The sequence below is a fragment of the Chiloscyllium plagiosum genome, unplaced genomic scaffold, assembly GCF_037043375.1.
Source record: "Chiloscyllium plagiosum isolate Xiang-an unplaced genomic scaffold, Cpla_swu_hap1 HiC_scaffold_19, whole genome shotgun sequence".
Lineage (NCBI taxonomy): Eukaryota > Metazoa > Chordata > Chondrichthyes > Orectolobiformes > Hemiscylliidae > Chiloscyllium > Chiloscyllium plagiosum.
In genome coordinates this window covers 48,501,522-48,522,657 of record NW_028270157.1, presented here as the reverse complement: position 1 = coordinate 48,522,657, position 21,136 = coordinate 48,501,522, and the positions used below count along the sequence as shown (strand labels likewise).

General features: G+C 39.8%; 1 protein-coding gene across 2 annotated transcripts in view; it reads left to right on the top strand.

Moving 5' to 3' along the window:
- LOC122559588 (adiponectin receptor protein 2-like) overlaps positions 1-19,771 on the top strand; it is a 71,068-nt gene extending 51,297 nt beyond the window's left edge. For both annotated transcript variants that reach the window (XM_043709319.2, XM_043709320.2), the window contains 5 exons: positions 2,398-2,569; positions 8,588-8,774; positions 14,012-14,199; positions 16,185-16,378; positions 17,111-19,771. In XM_043709319.2, the coding sequence (XP_043565254.1) occupies positions 2,398-2,569; positions 8,588-8,774; positions 14,012-14,199; positions 16,185-16,378; positions 17,111-17,239 (870 nt within the window). In that variant the 3' untranslated portion in view covers positions 17,240-19,771. The remainder of the gene's footprint in view (positions 1-2,397; positions 2,570-8,587; positions 8,775-14,011; positions 14,200-16,184; positions 16,379-17,110) is intronic.
- The last annotated feature ends 1,365 nt before the right edge of the window (positions 19,772-21,136 follow it).

The following is a 21,136-nucleotide window of genomic DNA, read 5'->3' as shown; positions in this document are numbered from 1 at the left end:
TCACTCTCTCTCACTCTCTCTCACTCTCTCTCACTCTCTCTCACTCTCTCTCACTCTCTCTCACTCTCTCTCACTCTCTCTCACTCTCTCTCACTCTCTCTCACTCTCACACCCTCACACCCTCACACCCTCACACCCTCACACCCTCACACCCTCACACCCTCACACTCTCTCTCTCACATTCTCATTCTCTCTCACACTCACACTCTCTCTCTCACGCTCTCTCTCTCTCTCACGCGCTCTCTCTCTCTCTCACGCTCTCTCTCTCACGCTCTCTCTCTCACGCTCTCTCTCTCTCTCACGCTCTCTCTCTCTCTCACGCTCTCTCTCTCTCACGCTCTCTCTCTCTCACGCTCTCTCTCTCTCTCACGCTCTCTCTCTCTCTCTCACGCTCTCTCTCTCTCTCTCACGCTCTCTCTCTCTCTCTCACGCGCTCTCTCTCTCTCACGTGCTCTCTCTCTCTCTCTCTCTCACGCGCTCTCTCTCTCTCTCTCTCACGCGCTCTCTCTCTCTCTCTCTCACGCGCTCTCTCTCTCTCTCTCTCACGCGCTCTCTCTCTCTCTCTCTCACGCGCTCTCTCTCTCTCTCTCTCACGCGCTCTCTCTCTCTCTCTCTCACGCGCTCTCTCTCTCTCTCTCTCACGCGCTCTCTCTCTCTCTCACGCGCTCTCTCTCTCTGCGCCTACCAGGTAAAGTCTCATTTCCAATGAATGCAGGACTAATAATAGCAGGAAGCCAGGACCGCAGCACCAAGGAAGTCTGAATGTTTTAATTACTGTGCACTTAAGCCAATATGAGGAAGTTCACATATTTCATCTTTTAAGAAATGAACTCCCAAGTTTAGCTACTGTTATTTTGAACTTAAATATGCTTTACGTATTTGTCAAACTTTATTTTTGCAAATGTCTCTGGTCTTTGCAGAAAATTGGCTGATGGTAATTGCTGTTTCTTCAGTTTGTAAAACTTTGTTTCCTGAGTTCATGTGCATTTGTTTAAAATATGACTGTGCAACTTGCAAAAAGTTTGCTAACTTTGGTGATTTGTTTTAAATTTTTAAATTCAGATTTTTAAGCTGATTTAATTAACAAGAATGAAAAATTAACAAGATTTTTTTGATTCATGGAAATAATTTTTAACTTAATGCCTGGATGGCAGCCTGGTGGAGAGGATTAGAACAAAGAAACTTTACAGTCCAGGAACAGGCCCTTTGGCCCTCCAAGCCTGAGCTGATCCAAATCCATTGCCTAAACCTATTTCCCAATTACTATGCTTCTGTATCCCTCTGCTCCCCACCTACTCATGCATCTGTCCAGACTTACCTTAAATTTATCTACCGTGCCTGCCTCTCCTACCTCTACTGGCGACGCGTTCCAGGCACCTACCACCCTCTGTGTAAAGTACTTTCCACGTGTATCCCCCTTAAACTTTTCACCTCTTAACTTGTGACCTCTCGTTATTGAATCTCTCACCCTGGGAGAAAGCTTATCTCTATCCACCGTGTCTATACCCTTCATGATTTTGTAGATCTCAATCAGGTCCCCCCTCAATCTCCTTTTTTCTAATAAAAACAATCCTAACCTACTCAACCTCTCTCCATAGCTAGCACCTTCCATACAAGGCAACATCCTCGTAAACCTTCTCTGCACCCTCTCCAAAGCGTCCACATCCTTTTGGTAATGTGGCGACCAGAACTGTACACAGTATTCTAAATGGGCCGAACCAAAGTCTTTTAACATGAGCTGCCAGCTCTTATACTTAATACCCCGTCCGATGAAGGCAAGCATACCATAAACCTTCTTGACCACTGTATTCATCTGTGCAGCCACCTTCAGGGTACAATGGAGTTGAACTCCCAGATCTCTCTGCTCATCAACTTTTCCCAAGGCTCTTCCATTTACAGTATAGTTCGCTCTAGAATTAGACTTCCCAAAATGCATCACCTCACATTTGCCTGGATTGACCTCCATTTGTCACTTCTCCGCACAACTCTCCAGTCTATCTATATTCTCCTGTATTCTTCCACAGTCCACCAATTTTTGTGTCATCTGCAAACTTGCTGATTGGACCAACAGTGCCCTCTTCCAGATCATGGTCACCTTTCTCCATTTCGAGAAACTCCCTTCAACTACTACTCTCTGTCTCCTGTTGCTCAAGCAGTTCTTTATACGTCATGTGACTTCACTTTCTCCATTAGTTACCATGGGGAACCTTATCAAACACCTCACTAAAGTCCATGTAAATGACTTGTTTGCCTGAGATTTGATTTTGTTTTGTGATCTATTCTACCTGTGTAGTTTAAAAATGACCTTTGTTCTCAAAATTAGAACTTGAATATTAGACTTTGAAATGAGCTGCATTAACATCATAATGTTGTTTACGTAAAATGTTCCTGTTACAGGTATGGGAGGGGCGATGGCGTGTCATCCCCCATGACGTGCTTCCTGATTGGTTGAAGGATAATGACTACCTCCTGCATGGCCACAGGCCACCAATGCCATCTTTTCGTGCCTGTTTAAGAAGCATCTTTAGGATCCACACAGAAACCTTAAACATTTGGACGCATCTCATAGGTAAGCTGAATAGAAGAACAGCTGATTCAGCACTTAGCTACTAGGTATTGGTGTATAAATTAGAAGTGGTAAATATAAGAGTTTCTTGACTAAGTTGGATTTGGTTTGTGTTGTGGTTAATGATTTAATCCAAAATGCTGCTTAAGAAAGAGTTTTAAGGAAGAATATTCTGTGTTGCATCCCTCAGGGTGCCACTTAACTGTTACATCTGCAGTAGTATAAGAAAATGACTCTAAAGATAGGTGTCTCTTCCATATGAATTTAGAGAAAGCTGAGAGGTAAGTCTTGATGCTGGCCATATGGTGCACTGGAAGAGAAGATTATACCCATAGATGTCGCCTGAGGGGAAAGAATTCATATTCATCTTTGGTTATACTACAGTTAAGGGTACAGCACTGTACAGTTTTGAGCATCTCTTTGTAGAAAATATTAAAACCAGAGAGGATTGAGCATAATTATACCAAATGCAGATATTGTAGTTTGAGATATTGCATAATTACTGATGGAGATCCTCGCTTGACATGTCTGTTTCATGAAATGATCGACTACAGCTGAGCTGCATGTTTTTTTCTAGATCTTACTTTATGGACTCCAATTTCTGAGTGTCCATTTCACCAATGAATGGCACTGACCTTACATTGACTGATGTTTCTTTCCACTGCTGGGCTATCTGCCATCTGATTTTTGTTTTTGTCTTATACTTTTCCTGTGTCCTTTCTATATATTTATTTATTGGTACTCCAGAAAACAGCAAGAACTTGTCATATTATTGACTCTGACCCCAGTTAATTTGATCCTTTTGATGGCAGGCTCCTTTGGAGTTTGTTTTGGGGATGTAGCAGTTGTCCATTTGGCTTGCAAGATCCAGCCAATGGAGTTGCCACTGATTTGAGAGCAATCATTGAGGGCTGGGGATCCCTGCCATTGGTTTACTTAAATATTCAGTACTCATACCTTGCCAGAAAATGTCCAATACTCACCTCGAGCAGTGGAGCTGTAAGGTGTTCAGCTGCTACTCTTTGCTTGCATAAGTTTAGATTACTTACAATGTGGAAACAGGCCCTTTGGCCCAACAAGTCCACACCGACCCTCCGAAGAGCAATGCACCCAGACCCATTCCCTACATCTAACACTACGGTCAATTTAGCATGGCCAATTCACCTAACCTGCACATTTTTGGACTGTGGGAGGAAACCGGAGCACCCGGAGGAAACCCACGCAGACACAGGGAGAGTGTGCAAACTCCACACAGACGGGAATTGAACCCAGGTCTCTGGCGCTGTGAGGCAGCAGTGCTAACTACTGTGCCACCCTTTGATGTAAAGGAGACTGATGAGAAATACCTGATACACACACTTTGTATTTTTAGTCAGTTTGCTGTTTGTCCACACTTGAATTTTCAACTCACAGGCGTGACTGCCATGGCATTAGAAACCCTGGTGCTGATTTACAAAACATGGTACATGTTGGTAATTGTTTATCCAAGATGTGTAAACTATTGATGATGTCAGTGTTAATGGAGCGAGGAGCCTCTGTCCTGGTCCACAAAGTCTTCACACTGATTGTCAATCCAAACTCCTTGCAGACCCAGGAGAACCAATCTACAAGCTATGGTACCATCAGTAAATAGGACTTCACGGACTTGGACTTTATGCACTTTGGTCTCAGCACATAGTTTTGTCACTTTGAACAGCTTGCTTTCATCTCTGGCATAATGTGTTTTACTGAAAACATACAATAGCAAGTGAAAAATATGCCAAAGAGAGTTGGCATAAGGATACTGCTTTACCCTGCTGCTGATCTAGAGAGTGTCTGATGATGCTGTATTGTAAGTGATGGAAGTGTGTGTGTTCTCATGGAAAGAAGAATTTAAGTGCAGATGGACAGCTCTTTATAGCAGCTAGAAGATTTGTTTTCTGTTATTGAGCTCCAAGGCTTTGAGGCCTATGAAGCCAGTGTAGAGTGGTCAGTGTTGTTCACAGCACTCCTTCTGTAATTGTTAAAGTGAGAATATTGTGTCAACCATCGATCTTTCAGCACTGGAGTCATATTATGTATCCAGTTAGATACATAACATCAGGGGCTGCAGTCTGGTCATAGCAAAATGGATAAAGATCTTACCCATGTGACTTAGCAAAGAGATGCCTCAGTAATTGTTGAAATCACTGAAATGCCCTTTTTTTTTCCCAGGGGATAGTATTTGAATCACACATGGCTTTTGGAACAAATCTTTGCTTCCAGCAGAGGTTCAAAAACACATAGTTGTGCTGCAGCAATTCTGGTTTTTCCTTTTTTTTTCAGATTTGTGGTGGAATGCCATTTTTTTCTAGAGCTGTATCACTGATAAGACGGAGAAAGATCTTTATGAGCTCCACTACAGTGAACTTGCTGTTTCTTCAAGTCCTCCATGGGAGGCATGTCTGCAATAGTGGAGATTTTTTTCAGTCTACATTATATAAAGTTTGTGGTTGTGCTCCACATTTTTCTATCTCCTAACTCAGTTCAATGATGATCCTTGCCCTTTAATTGACTTCAAGGGGGCCAATTTAGTTGTTGCATGACTTATCGGTTTTTTAATTCCTCCATATGTCATTCGATTAGATTCCTTACAGTGTGGAAACAGGCCCTAGAGCCCAACAAGTCCACACAGACCCTCCGAAAAGCAACCCACCCGGTCCCATTCCCCTACATTCACCCCTGACTAATGCACCTAACACTACGGGCAATTTAGCATGACCAGTTCACCTAACCTGCACATCTTTGGACTGTGGGAGGATACCCACGCAGACACGGGGAGAATGTGCAAACTCCACACAAACAGTCGCCCAAGGCTGGAATCGAGCCTGGGTACCTGGCGCTGTGAGGCAGCTGTGCTAACTATTGAGCCACCGTGCCACTCCAGTAGCAGATTTCATACTGTTGCAGCGTTTCAACCAATGTTGGTTGTCTGCTGAGTATGGGTAATGGCAGCTCTGGGAGTATTTACTTTTTATTTGTTGTGGACTGACTTGTTGTATGAGAGGTTTCCTCTTGGTCCGTTTCAGTCTAGTAAACCTCCAACCGATCTGTTTTCCTCTTGTGACAAATTAGGCTGGAGGATTGGTAAATATAACTCCAGTGACAGACATTTAAGAGAATATTTCTAAATGCACAGAATAAATGCATTCCAACAAGTAAGGGAAGTTACATGGGCAGGCCCACTATTTGTTGTCAACTGAAAAGGTTAAATTTCAACTTAAAATTGGACTAAGGCAGATGGCAAGTCAGAAGAATTGACAGAATGTAAAACATTTTTTTTTAAATTGAGGAAAATATTAGCACTTGAGAGCAAGCTAGCCATAAATATAAAAAGATAGTAAGAATTTCGAGAAATTTTTATGAAAGGAAAGAGTTAGTGAGCTTTGGTCCTCTAGAAAATGAGTTTAAAGAATTGATTATGGAAAATTGGAGATGGCAGATGAACATACATTTTGCATCAGACTTCACAATAGAAATTACAAATAATATTCAGAAGTAATTATAAATTAGGAAATGGAAGGGTGGGAGGAATTCAGGAGAATCACAACTACCAGAGCAGTGGAACTGAGTGAATTGTCAGTCTGCAGTTCCAACACATGACCATCATAGAGTCTTAAAATAAGTAGCGAGTGAGATGACTGTTGCAATGGTTTCAATCTTCCAAAACTCCCTAAATTTTAAGAAAGACTTATTAAATCAGAAGATAGCAAATGTCACTCCTTTATTCAAAAATGAAGCGAGCTAGCAGGAAACTACAGACCGTTCAACTTAACATCTGTCAGAGAAAAAATGTTAGAATCTAATATTAAAGAAATTAGATTACTTGTGTAAGTTTAAGGTAATCAGGCATATTCACCATGGTTTTGCAAAATGGAAATCGTAGTTTAACCAGTTTATTTGAGTTCTTTAACATGTTGATGTACTGTACTTGAGTAAAGTACAGCTATTGCAGATGCTGGAAAAACTTGTACTTCAGTATTTGGTATAGTGCCGCATTAATGATTATTGCGGAATATTCAACCTCATAGTATAGAGGACAGTGTATTGGCATGGATGGAAGATTGACTGGCAAACTGGAAGCAGAGAATAAGCACAAATGGATCCTTTTCACGTTAGTAAGACCTAAGGAGTGGGGTGCCACAGGGATTGGTGCTGTGACCTCAACTATTTACAATTTATATAAATGACTTGAATGAAGGGATGGAGTGTGTGGTTGCCAAATTTGCTGATGACACAAATATTTAGATTGGTTGAGGTGCCAAAAGTTGTGGCAAATTGAGTGTAATGTGAGAAAATGTGAAATTGTCCGTTTTGGCAGGAAGAATAAAAAAGTGTTTATTTAAATTATAAAAGCTTGCAGAGCTCTGATCTGGGATTCAGTCACTCGGTCTCGTGACTCGTTTCTTTTACCCCCTCTAATTATTTCATTCTGCATGGAATTGTTAGCAACTACCTATTTTTTCTGAAGTTGCAAGGTTCTTTGTTTACTAGCTTGTCCCGTTTCCAGTTCAGATATTCCTCATCTTTCAACTTGAAATCAAAATTCTGTTCATTCTAGAAATCTGAAATAACAAAAAAAATGCTGAATATATTCAGAGAGGTCTACTGCACGTGCTGTTTGCTCTTTGTGTCTCTTAAATGTCTTTAATCAATTGAACCACTTCATTTATTATTTGCCTTTAAAGACCTTGCTATAAGTTGTTCTGTTTCCTCTCTTGTGTTATGTTTTCCTCCTCCCTTCATGCTGTTTCTTTATCAATACCATAATTTTTCATTTGTAATTACCTTAAAAATTATGAAAATTCGATGAAATCTGAAGAAAAGTATGCCTGAAATATTTAACTTGTATGTTTTCTGTCCAGACATTGACTGACTGGCATTTTCTGACTTTGTTTCATATTTCCAGAAATTATTTTTTTGCTTTGAATGAACTTGGTTTTACTTCCCCTCTGCATTCAGGTGCTTTGTAAATAAACTTCTTTATGAATTTCTTTTCATCACTTTTCACTGTATATTTTCCTTTTATTTGTCTTTGCTCCTCTTTCTCCCTTTTGAAGGGCTCTGACATACTTGGTTTGTTGAGAGTGACGAGGCTTGCTTAATCCCTGAGCTTTGTTTACAACGATGGTGGAAATTAGAAAGAACTTAGAGACCAAGGTCCATGAACTGAAATTGTGTTGTAGCTGAACCACTGAACCACATTTTATCTAGGCCCCTTGGATACTTTCAGCTCCCTACTCAATTACCGCAATCATCTCATCAGTCTCCTCCAGTTGCTCAGGTTGAGGAATAGTTGCCACCACAGCAATGTATGCCTACCCTGGCACCTATGCAGCTGATGTCTGAAGAATCTTACTGTTGGATGCTTGAGCATGGAACAAGGAAGAAAAAGCTATTCTGAGTGAGGAGTGGTAGATAATGCAGCTGGGAGGATGAGAGAGGGAGACCCCAGTATAAAATGTAAGACATGGTCCCTGACTCTGTTTGACCCTGTTTCCCTATTTGAGCCAGAATCAGAAGATTGAAAGATTCCAGAGTAAAATGGTAAGAGGGCAAATTACTCCGTCTGTGTTAGACACTCCCTAAATATGGGGCACCCTCCATTAGATTAGAAGATAGCAGATGTCTTTCTGATGTAAACCAGCAAAGTTGGACCCTGACTTGGAGGCCATGAGAAACCCTGGTGCTGTGAACAAATTTGCGATCCATGTAATACTGCACTTGCACTATATATGATTTATTATATATAAGAATGCACCTAATTGCACCATTTACTTTTCTTAGAAATCCCTGAAATCTGTCTCCCCTATAATCAGAGCGATGTTATTAGGACTGAAAGTATGAAATTTCGGTTCACAAAAGTTATAATGTACCACAGAACATTAATTGACTAATTAATTTTACAGTGTCCATTGATTCATGCTGCCACTTGTTGTTATTTATTTCTAAGTATTTTTGTTTGTATCAGTTTATTATACATATTGATCTTTTCTTTCTCAGGTTGTCTTTTCTTCCTGGGTCTTGGAATTTTCTACATGTTTAGGCCGAACATATCCTTTGTAGCTCCTGTGCAGGAGAAAGTAGTATTTGGGGCGTTCTTCCTGGGGGCCATACTCTGCCTGTGTTTCTCTTGGTTGTTTCATACGTTCTACTGCCATTCAGAAAATGTTTCACGTGTATTTTCCAAGTAAGTAACCATGTGTAAAAGAACAATATTCAACTGATGACCTAGCATTCAAAATTTTAAGTAGCATTTTATAACTACTATAAAGGGTATTCTGGATATCTTGGAAGAGGTAAGGATTTTTTAAAAATCCATCTTGAATTGAAAGCAGAACTATTGATTATAATTGATTACTAAAGCAAAACATCCATACAGATCTGTGGTCTCATTTACTTCTCCCCTTCCTTTCCTCCATTACCAAGAAAAAAATTGTTTGGAGTATGGACATCATGGAGTTTATATTTAATCAGATCTGGGTTGCAACTGTTGGTTATTGTTGCCTGACCTTTCAATGCAGCTCTCAGTATTAATTTTCACCCTTGAATGTGCAAGTGCATAAATACAGCATGCAGACTAAAATCCCCTTAATAGGTGTGTGCAAAATTAACAAGAGTTATGGAGATGAGCATCACGAAAACAGACCCTTTAATCCAATATGTCCATGCCGACCAGATATCCTAACTTAATCTAATCCCATTTTCTCTCACTTATTCCTCTAAAACCTTCTTAATCATATACCCATCCAGATACCTTTTAAATGACACGAAGATTGATGGAGTAGCAGAAAGCATAAGGGGCTGTCCGAGAATACCAGAGGATATAGATAGACTGGAGATTTGGGCGGAGAAGTGGCAGATGGTTTTCAATCCAGAAAAATATGAGGTGATGCATTTAGGCAAGACTAATTCTAGAGCGAATTATACAATGAACGGCAGAGCCTTGGGAAAAGTTGATGGGCAAAGAAATCTGGGAGTGCAGGTCCATTGTACCCTGAAAGTTGCTGCACAGGTGAATAGAGTGGTCAAGAAGGCATATAGTATGTTTGCTTTCATTGGACAGGGTGTTGAGTATAAGAGCTGGTAAGTCATGTTAAGATTGTACATGACATTGGTTCAGCTGCATTTCGAATACTGTGTACAGTTCTGGTCGCCACATTACCAAAAAGATGTGGACGCTTTGGAGAGGGTGCAGAGAAGGTTAACGAGGATGTTGCCTGATATGGAAGGTGCTAGTTATGAAGAAAGGTTGAGTAGGTTAGGTTTATTTTCATTAGAAAAAAGGAGATTGAGGGGGGAACTTGATTGAGGTTTACAAAATCATGAAGGATATAGACACGGTGCATAGAGACAAGTTTTTTCCCAGGGTGAAGGATTCAATAACAAGAGGTCACGCTTTCAAGGTGAGAGGTGGAAAGTTTAAGGGGGATACACGCGGTAAGTACTTCACACAGAGTGGTGGGTGTCTGGAACGCTTTGCCAGCAGAGGTGGTAGAGGCAGGCACGGTAGATTCATTTAAGATGCATCTGGACAGATGTATGAGTAGGTGGGGAGCAGAGGGATACAGATGCTTAGGAATTGACCAACAGGTTTAGACAGTACATTTGGATCGGTTCAGGCTTGGAGGGTCGAAGGGCCTGTTCCTGGGCGGTAAATTTTCTTTGTTCTTAAATGTACCAGCCTCTACCACTTCCGCTGGCAACTCATTCCATACGCATGCCATCCTCACCGTTTAAAAAGTTGCCCCTTGGGTCTCTTTTATATCTTTCCCCTCTCACCTTAAACTTATGGCCTCAAATTCTGGACACCTCCACCCTGGGGAAACTATCTTGTCTATTTACCCCATCTGTGTCCCTCATGATTTTAGAAACCTCTAAGGTGACTCCTCAGCCTCCGACCCTCCAGGGAAAACAGCCCCAGCCTGTTCAGCCTCACCCTATAGCTCAAACCCTCCAACCCTGGCAACATCCTTGTAAATCTTTTCTGAATCCTTTCACGTTTCACACCATCCTCCATATTGGAGAGAGACCAGAATTGCACACAATATTCCAAAAGTGGCCAAACCAATGTCCTGCAAAACCACAGCATGACCTCCAACTCCTACATTCAATGCTCTGACCAATAACATACTAAACACCTTCTTCACTATCCTATCTACCCGCAACACCACTTTCAAGGAACTTTGAATGTGCACTTCAAGGTCTCTTTGTTCAGCAACACTCCCCAAGATCTTACCTTTAAGTGTATAAGTCCTGTCCTGATTTATCTTTCCAAAATGAAGCGCCTCACATTTATCTAAATTAAACTGTATCTGCCACTTAGTCATAGAGATATACAGCATAGAAACAGACCCTTCGGTCCAACTCATCCATGCCGACCAGATCTCCCAACCCAATCGAGTCCCATTTGCCAGCACTTAGCCCATATCCCTCTAAATCCTTCCTTTTCATATACCCATCTAGATGCCTTTTAAATGTTATAATTGTACCAGCCTCCACCACTTCCTTTGGCAGCTCATTCCATACACTCACCACCCCATTGCCCATCTGGTCAAGATCCCGTTGTAGTGTGAGGTAACTTTCTTTGCTGTATACTACACCTCCAATTTTCGTGTCATCTGCAAACTTACTAACTATACCTCCTATATTCAGATCCAATAATGACGAAAAGCACTGGACCCAACTCTGATCATAGGCCTTCAGTCTGAAAAGTAGCCCTCCCCCACCATCCTCTGCCTCCTACCTTCAAGTGAGCTCTATATCCAAATGGCTAGTTCTCCCTGTATTCCTTGTGATCTAACCTTGCTAACCAGTCTACCACGAGGAACCTTGTCAAATGCCTTACTGAAGTCCATATAGATCACATCCACTGCTCTGTCTTCACCAATCCTCTTCGTTATTTCTTTAAAAAACTCCAAGTTAGTGAAACAAGATATTGCTTGTACCAACCCATGTTGACTATCCCTAATCAGTCCTTGGCTTTCAAAATACATGTGAATCCTGTCCCTTAGGATTCCCTCAAACAACTCGTTCGCCATTAATGTCAGTCTCTCTGGTCTGTAGTTCCCTGGTTATTTCTGACCACCCTTCTTAAACAATGGCACCATGTTAGCCAACCTCCAGTCTACTGGCACTTCATCTGACTATCGATGATACAAATATTTCAAGGAGCCCAGTAATCACTTCTCCAGCTTCCCACAGAGTTCTAGGGTGCACCTGATCAGGTCCTAGGGATTTATCCTTATTTATGCATTTTCTGACATCCAGCACCACCTTGTCTGTGTAATGTGGACAGTTTTCAAGATGTCACCATCCTATAATTCTTACAGATGACTGAGATCTCCTTACAGATTAGTATCTGAATTTCCCTCACCTATTGGGGGTTCTACAGTACAATCCCAATAAGGTGATCATCCCTTTCATAATTCTCAGTTCCACCCAAATGACTTCCCTGGACATATTCCCAGGAATATTCTCCCTTTTAAAAAAAAAACTGCTCTCCCATATCAAAAATGCCACTCCCCCACTTCTGTTGACACCCACCCCCCCCCCCCGCCCCCGCCCCCCGCCCCCGCCCCCGCTTCTATCTCTCCTGTAGCATTTGTATCCTTTGTACGCTGCCACTCCTGTCCATCCCTGAGCCACATCTCTCTATTGCTATGATATCCCAGTCCCTTGTTCCCATCCATGCTCATCTGCCTTCCCTATTAGGCCTCTTAAATTAAACTGCATTTATTTCAATTCATCAGTCCTATGTTGTTCTCTGCTTTGTTCCTGCTTGCCCTGACTGTTTGACTTGCTCCTCTTTCCAAATGTACCAGTCCCCAATTGATCATCTTCCTCACTGTTTCCCTACTCCCCACCTTACTAGTTTAAATCCTCCTGAGCGGCTCTAGCAAAGCACCCTGCCAGTATATTAGTCCCCTTCCAATTCAGGTGAAATCTGTCCTTATACAGGTCACTTTTATTCTAGAAGAGATTCTAAGATCCAAAATGTGAACCCTTCTTCCCTGCACCAGCTCCTTCGTCACACATTCATCTGCTCTATCCTCCTATTCCTCCCCACACCTGCTCATAGCACGATGAGTAATCCAGATTGAGGTACTTAATGTTCTTTATTTTTTTTCTGGTCTTCACTGGTGCAAAACATTTGAAGGTGAACTTGTAGTCATCATTTATATACTAAACTAAGCTTTATCTCAAGGGCCAGTGTTGTATCATGTGCAGAAATGTTCACAAATGTTTCTGAAGTTTGCTTCTGTTCTTTGAGGGTCAGTTAGCTTGGTTGGCGAGATGGTCTTTGCAATGCAGTGAGATGGCAGTAGCATGGGTTCAATTACCATAATGGCTGAGATCACCGTGAAAACCCCACCTTCTCATCCCCTTCCCTCACCTGAAGCATAGTGACCCTTATGTTAAACTCAAATGAGAGAGCAGCCCGAGAGTCCTCTGGGACTATGATGACTTTACCTTTTATCTGATTCTGTTCTAGTTGTTCTGACTATTTTGTGTTAAAATAATGAGTTTAGCTGTAGACTATATCCAACATCAAAAAGGTTTTCAATTTAATAGATAGGTAGAATTTAGTAGAATCCCTACAGTGTAGAAATAGGGCCTTCGGCCCAACAAGTCTACGCTGACCCTCCGAAGAGTATCGCACCCAAACCCATTCCGCATTACTCTATGTTTTACCCCTGACTAATGCACCTAACCTACATGCATGGCCAACTCACCTAACCTGCACATCATTGGACTGTGGGAAGAAACCGAAGCACCCGGAGGAAACCCATGCAGATGTGGGGAGAATGTGCAAACTCCACACAGACAATTGCCCGAGCTGGTATCGAACCTGGGATCATGATGCTGTGAGGCAGCAGTGCTAACTGAGCCACCGTGCCATCCAATTTTTAATTGGTTCTTGCTGCCCTTGTTTTGTGGCAGATTTTGCAGGGAAACCCCAAGCTTTGCTAAGACCCAGAAATGTGACTAGTCTTGCCTGTTATTAGAATCTCCTGTTATTAGAATCCTCTCCTCCTCCTCAGTAAAGCAACCTTCAACTTATATGTTGTATACTATTTAACGTTTGGTGAACAAAGGATCTTGCTATGTCACTAAGGTTTTCCAGCTTGTTTAACAAATGGAGTAGGATTCAACGCTTAGTACCGCAACTTGATCTCCCAGCCATTGTAAATGTTGGCTTCTTTGATAGAAATGAACTATCTTCGACGGACTGCTTTATCAGTAATTGTGACTGGTCATTTAGTGAGAGATCATGTGTTTTCACTTTAATACCCACTATTTTTGATTGTGCTTCACAGTACTTTTAGTGTTTATTTGTGCTTGCTTTTCATGTCAATTTATCACCTATAAGAATATTGTATTGCTACAATTAGCCTGATATATGCCATTATCTTGTTTCCTCAGATTGGACTACTCTGGTATAGCACTTCTAATAATGGGCAGTTTTGTACCATGGTTGTATTACTCCTTCTACTGCAATCCCCAACCATGTTTCATTTACTTGCTTGTTGTCTGTGTACTCGGCATCACAGCAATTATAGTGTCCCAGTGGGACTATTTTGCAACACCACAGTACAGAGGTGTACGTGCTGGTAAGTTGATGAGTTTCATCCAACGTTTTACACAACTGTTTGCTGAAGTAACTTTTAGGCTCACTTGTTTTTTATTTGTAATGTTTTTATCGAGCTGCTCATTTTGAAATCAGTTTTCTTGGCTACTTAGCTGTGCTTCAAAATACTGTGCTAAATTTGTTTTAAAGAGCAAGCATTTAGATAGATCATTAAGCTTGTCAGTGCGTGGTATAATTTTGAAATGCTTAACGAAGTGTAATGTATGTAAGCCCTTTCATCCCTGGAGTATGATCGTTTGTTAGTTATGTTACCTGGCTTGTAGTCCAGAGAGATTTGGACTAATGATCCAGAGACACGAGTTCAAATTCCACCACAGTGGCTGTAGAATTGTATTGAATTTAAATTACTTAATTAGATCTGAAATAAAAAGCTAATATTGTTATTGATAACCGTGAAGCTACTGGTTGTTATTGGGTTGTTATTAAAACTCATCTTGTTCAAGAATTTCCTTCAGAAAAGAGAGTTTGTCATCCATCCTTGCTTATATGTAGCTACAAACTCATAGTAATAGAATTGACTTTTAACTGTCTTCTGAAATGATCTGCTAAGCTCAGAATTTGGGGATGAGCAATCAGTGCTGGTTTTACTGGTGACCTCTACATCCCACAAATGAATAAATAAAGAACGTGTGCTTTATCTTGTCGAGTAATCTTTATAACAGTTGCCTATTTTGTGCTGGGTTTTAAGCACCATGCTGCACCTTGTATTTCTGTGGCTTGCATCATTGTAAAATATGCAGGTATACTCAATTTAGGAAAGAAATGTTAGTGCAGTTGACTTTATCACTAACAGCTGCTTTACCTCTGTGTAAGTGAAATGTCCCTGCTGTGTCACTGTCGCATCCTCCTCTCCCCCCCCCCCCCCCCCCCCCCCACCCCAACTGCACAGTTGCTTCAATGTCCAAAAACGCTGGTAGCCTGGAGGTAACAGTGCATTTGATAGTGAGTGTGAGCAGCTGGCGCTGGTCATATTGAATGGTGGAGCAGGCGCAAAAGGGCCAAATGACCTTCTGTTTCTATTTTCTGTTAACTTCAGCTTTGCTAAATACTACTTGGATATATTAATTGTTATGGATCAGATCAAACCCCCTTCAAATATATAAAGGAGATAGCCTAGACCCTAATGTTTTTTCTTTAAAGGCAAATGTATGGTGCTATTCCAGATGTAATTTGATTGATTATGCTGCTATACTCTCAGCAAAACACTTCATTTTTACTCTGTAGAAGAACTAGTCTAACTTTGACTCTATTGGAAAACCTAACAGAATCATAGATTATTTAATTACTAAACAGCAATTGTTCTAATATAGTAAAATTCCATGAAAATCCCTTTGACAATGGCAAAGTCAATAAAATAGATGCATGTGAGACAATGTGTTTGTAATCCAGGAGAAAAGAACATCAAGAGAAAATCTGGCAGAGAGAGAGAACTCTAGCTTTTCGCTGTAGCCGAGAAAAATGTGTGGCAGCTTCAAACCCCCAAGAACTACTGAAAGCTAAACTAAAACACAAGTCCTATGTGAGCCTGACTGTACCCATTCCAGATTCCTGATGAAGGGCTTTTGCCCGAAATGTCGATTTTCCTGCTCCTCGGATGCTGCCTGACTGCTGTGCTTTTCCAGCACCACTCTAATCTTGATTCTACCCATTCGTTCTGTTTTTATTGTTTCAACTTATAAGAAAACAAACCCAAGGCCTCTCAAGCTGTTTACTTTATTGGCTTCATGTAGACCACTCTGTTCATTTCTCTCAACCTCTCTTCATAAAAGAAAACAAGACAAAATATGCCTCTTAAAGCCATAGTATTGTCACGTAATGCAGATTGGGTAACACTACTGGAATCATTTACAGATATCAAATATTGATGTTGCTTAAGTAACAGTGGTTTGTCATATAGTTTTAATTTGCATTTAAACCATGACTGATTGTGTGTTTTTTCTTTTACAGGAGTATTTGTGGGATTAGGTTTGAGTGGAGTTGTACCTACTCTGCACTTTATGATATCTGAAGGATTTTTCAGGGCTGCTACAATTGGACAAATTGGCTGGCTATTCCTAATGGCAGCATTGTATATCACAGGTGCTGCCTTGTATGCTGCCAGGATTCCAGAGCGTTTCTTCCCTGGGAAGTGTGACATTTGGGTGAATAACTAGCAATTACTTTTTTTGGCTTTCTGTTCAATTTCTTTGATATTTTGGAGAATCTGCTGTTAGAATGTAATGTGTAGGCACTGTACATAAAAAAAAAAATTCAAGAAAATATTTTTAAACTGTTTGACATTTTAGTCGCATGCTCCAAGCAATCAAATTAGTCCTTCTGTCGCTCAAATTGTGTTTCCGATTCTTTTAAAAGAGCATTACTTACTATCTTTACAGAGTAACCATAAGCTTTTGTGAGTTCTGTGTTAATTCCAACTTGTAATATCATTAGAAGAAAAATGGGAGCTCCTCACTTTTTATCAGGTTTATAATTGAAAAAAAAAACAGTAAGCTAGTATTGTCAATTATAGCAGTAACAAAGATATCTCGATTCTTGTAACATATATGTTCATATAAAAATTCAGACGCTCTCTCTTTGTAGACATTTGGAAAGTAACATACCAGTAGATGTGTTGCTGATTGCTAACTGTGGGTTAGGTGCATTAGTCAGGCAAAATGCAGGCTTTCAGAAATTTAACAGGGATGGGGTAGGGTAATGGGTCTGGGTGAAGTGCTATTCGGAGGATTGATGTGAACCTTTTGGGCCGACTGGCCTGTTTTCACACTATGGGGATTCTATATAATAAAATCAGTGCACTGCATGATTAGCTAGATATTTATATATGGTTTATATTCTTTAAACTAGGTTGTTTACTCTGCTTTTTATTTCCACAGTTCCATTCCCATCAGTTGTTCCATGTTCTGGTTGTAGCTGGCGCATTTGTCCATTTTCATGGTGTCTCGAACCTTCAGGAATTTCGACATGGTGTTGGTGGTGGATGTGCTGAAAATGGCTTGCTATGAGACTGATCTTTAATTAGATGTGCAGAGAAACTATAATCAATGGAACTGGTGATAGAAATACTGAAGACTGTTCTGATAATTCTTACACAGTTGTAATTTGGGTCCGTCAGTCCAATATTGCGTGTTTCACAACTAGTGATCAGTTTTCTCATCTGTTTTGGATGATGCTATCTACACCTGGAAACGAATGGTAATCAGATGACCTGGGAACCAACTGGAAGAGTGCATAACTAGTTTGGGCTTCATTGGAAATACAGGACTACAACTGCATCAGAATGGTGTTTTCCACAACCACCATGGGTAGCCAAAGGAAGTAACCCTTGTAGTAGAGATGGACAAAGCCACTATGCTTGAAGTCAGCAAATGAAGGGTTATCCATGCAATTGTCTAACTAGTTGTAAAATCCCAATTAAAATATGTAAATTATAAATTATAATCTAGTATGTAATTTACATAAGTGCTGAATCTGAAGCAAAGTTCTGCTTTTATTGAATACCATATTTATTTCTATGAAAAAATATAAAATGGAAGAAAATTTTGAAGGAATTAGTACTTCTGGCAGGGTCTGCTGCTTATAACAATAAGGTCCTTGTAAATAAGATTTCTAACTTTCAGTTAATTAGAAAATTTATATTATGAAAAGACTTTTGTACAGAGAGCATTTGCAAGAGTACCACACACTGTTAACTTACATTGCACAAATATTAGTAGACATCACTTCAGGTAGTAGAAAGATGCTAGTATACGAAGCAATGCAAAAAGCCTTCCTTGCGATGGCTTTCCCACTAAGTGTGCTGTGAGGCCTGGTAATTTTATTTTTTATTATGCCGTATGCTATGCTAATAGACAGCAATGATCGGTGAAATCAACTTGAAGCAGGAGTGCAGATTTCTACTGATTGTGCACCCAGTTCAGCTTGTAAGGAATTACATGCCTTTATATGTATGCATATGTTGTATAGACATATTCATTCATATACAAAAATTTAATTTTGATTGTTGTGATGTCCTTTGCATGGGTTGGGGGTAGGACTTGTCACTACATTTTGTTGGTTGTTTTGTTAGTCGTTGACGTAAAGTGATTCAACTGGATCAATGCAGTTTGCTTTCGGTTCAGTTAAAATTCAAAATCATCAGCTTTAAAACATTTTTAGCTTATTTTGTCCCCGTGGATATTCCAGCAAATCTAAATTACTGAAATAAGCAGGTCTTTTATGGTTTCCATTATTATTGTAGGTGCAAAATTGATTCCTTCCTCATTTCTGACTATAGTAGTAGTAAAGAAACTGAACATCGCAGTTTCTATTTGAGATTCATGTTTTGAAATAATAAATCTACCCACTATAAATCATTTAACTTATTTATTGCACTCCTATTGCATTCAAACATGATAGCTTCTGTTATCTACACAGCTGTAATGACAGCTACTGTTTTATGGTTGGATATTTTCAGTAGAAATAATGAAATTTTTAATTCTGACAAAGGATAGTCAAATTACTCAATATTGATTAGTGCTTGCTTTGGCACTGGGCTACCATGGATATTTTTTTCATTCTCCCACACTCTTCCCCTTTTCCTGAATTGTTAAAGTTGATTTCGTGTTTAGATTGGTTCAAGTTGGACAGTTGATTCAAGTGCTTAGCATACAGGAAGAAAGATGCACCTTGATTCAGTCGGCTGAGCGTGACTATTGGCTGCAGTTATGAAGAAGCCTGAAATGCTAATGTGAAAGTAATGCATTATTGGCAAGGAGAGAAAAAGTGCAGTAAAGAACTGAAGTCTCCGCTCATGAGCTCCAGCAATCGAAAGTATTTTCAGCTCTGAGCCAAGGTGTGCTTGACTCACCAGGTGTTGGGTTCATGAACCTAAAATAAGAAGCTATAGTGCTCTTTAAAGGAAATTTATTTTGGTTATTCTTACCTTTAATATTGCTTGATCTTATTGTTTCCTTCTCCATTCTATTTGTCAAAAGACCAGTATGTCATTCTGTTAGGCAGCTAGAATGAGTGCTGATAATAGTATCAAACGAAGAAAGTGCTCCTAGAGGGTGCAAAGTTTGTACCGGTTTCTTTGACAAGAGCAGATATGACATTAAATTAAACATTAAATGTAATGGGTCAATTTTTTATGTTTTACATCATATGTTTGTAGTTGGATCAAAAAATAATTTGCAGGATAAGTAAAAATGTTCATGATATGTTCAAGCGTCAAGAGCCTACATACCAAAATGAGAAACTGACTAAAAGCAAAATTTTATTTGTTTATTGAGTATTAAATGCACAATAATTGCTGCTTAGCTCAAATAAGATTTCCTAAGAGTTTGTCCAATGCCTTATTTGAATCAATTATTTTGCTTGCTGTGGGAATGTTTTATAGTCAAGAACATTTCATTTTCAAATACAATGAGGCCTTGTTTATTTTATTTTCCAATGCTTTACTTCGTGTCTCTAGATTATATATTGGCTGAGGGTGCATAATTGTATTTTTACTTGATGTAACATTCAATTCATCTAATAAAAAAATTATAATTTTTGGTTTGGTTTTGTATCATTTTGACATAACTACCGATATATCTGATTATTGAATTGACTTTATTGGCAGAGTTCTTCTCTTTCTCCTCCCTCTTCCAAGTCTGATTTGAGTATACGGCTACAAACTGAAGCAAGAAATTACTTCTCAGGTCCCCATTTTGCAGTAAGGCGTGGAGTGAGTAGTGGCATTGGATTGGATACAAATAGAAAGTGGTGCTAAATAGATTGACATTTCTCAAAAGTTAATAAATCCAGATGGGATTCATTTTAGGTTGCAGAAGGCATCTAGATAGATCAGAAGCTGTGACCACCATTGTTTTATCTCTCTTTTAATGGGGAGTAGTGCCATTGGACTTGAAGGATTACAAATGTTTACATATCTGTTCATAAAAAGGGAGAAGACTAAACCTTATACTTTCAGTTTGACATCAGTGGTGGAAAATCATAAAGCTGCAACATTAATCCAGAGGTGGTCTCACCAAAGCCCTGTATGATTGTAGCATGAATTTATTCTTGTACCCCAATTCTCTTGCAATAAAGATGAACAAGTATTTTGCCTTCCTCATTGCTTGCTATACTTACATACTTGATATTCCTTGTACAAATATATCCATACCCCTCTGTATCAACATTTTGTAAATCAACATTTACAAAACATCATGCTTCTTGAACCTTACTAGCAAAGAGAATAATCTCAGTTTCCATGTTATTTTCCCCATCTGCTACCATGTTGTCCATTAAGTTAACATGGATGTTTATGTTTGCAGTCTGTGTTCTCACAGCTTGAATTTCCACTGCAGTACCTTGTGTGCCATATGATTCAATGAAGCTACATTGTGATTCTGGATTTTTATTCTCTTCATTGTCTTAAGCCAAGTGCTGACAAAGTGGTGCTCAATTATTGTCTTGTTAACTGTATCCCCTTTTTAATAGTATTGGGAGTTCCTGCAGGGAGAACTGCTGTCAAATGACAATGAGATGTGTTGCTTCAGTAATAAATTATTCTATAGATCACTCCAGACCCTACCATTCAAAAGCATCTGTGTGAAGTGCATGGTTGTTAATATCGACCAAAAGATAACTGGCCACTTGCATTAACATTAATTTCAAAATTGCCAGTTACAGCTTGTAAAATGGCCCAGTTATTTTGGGCAGAAGCAGTTTTTAACTAATCTTGAAATATTTAAGACGTTGGATTTCATTTCAGATATTCGAGAAGCAAAGTGAGGAATGTCGATTCTAACACTGAAAAGTTTGTGCAGGGAATTCACCTGCTATAGACCATGAGTTGCCGGATTAGCATTAAAAATCTAATGAGTCTGACTGGTTTTTCCTTCACCGGGTTGACTCCATTTAATCCCATCAAA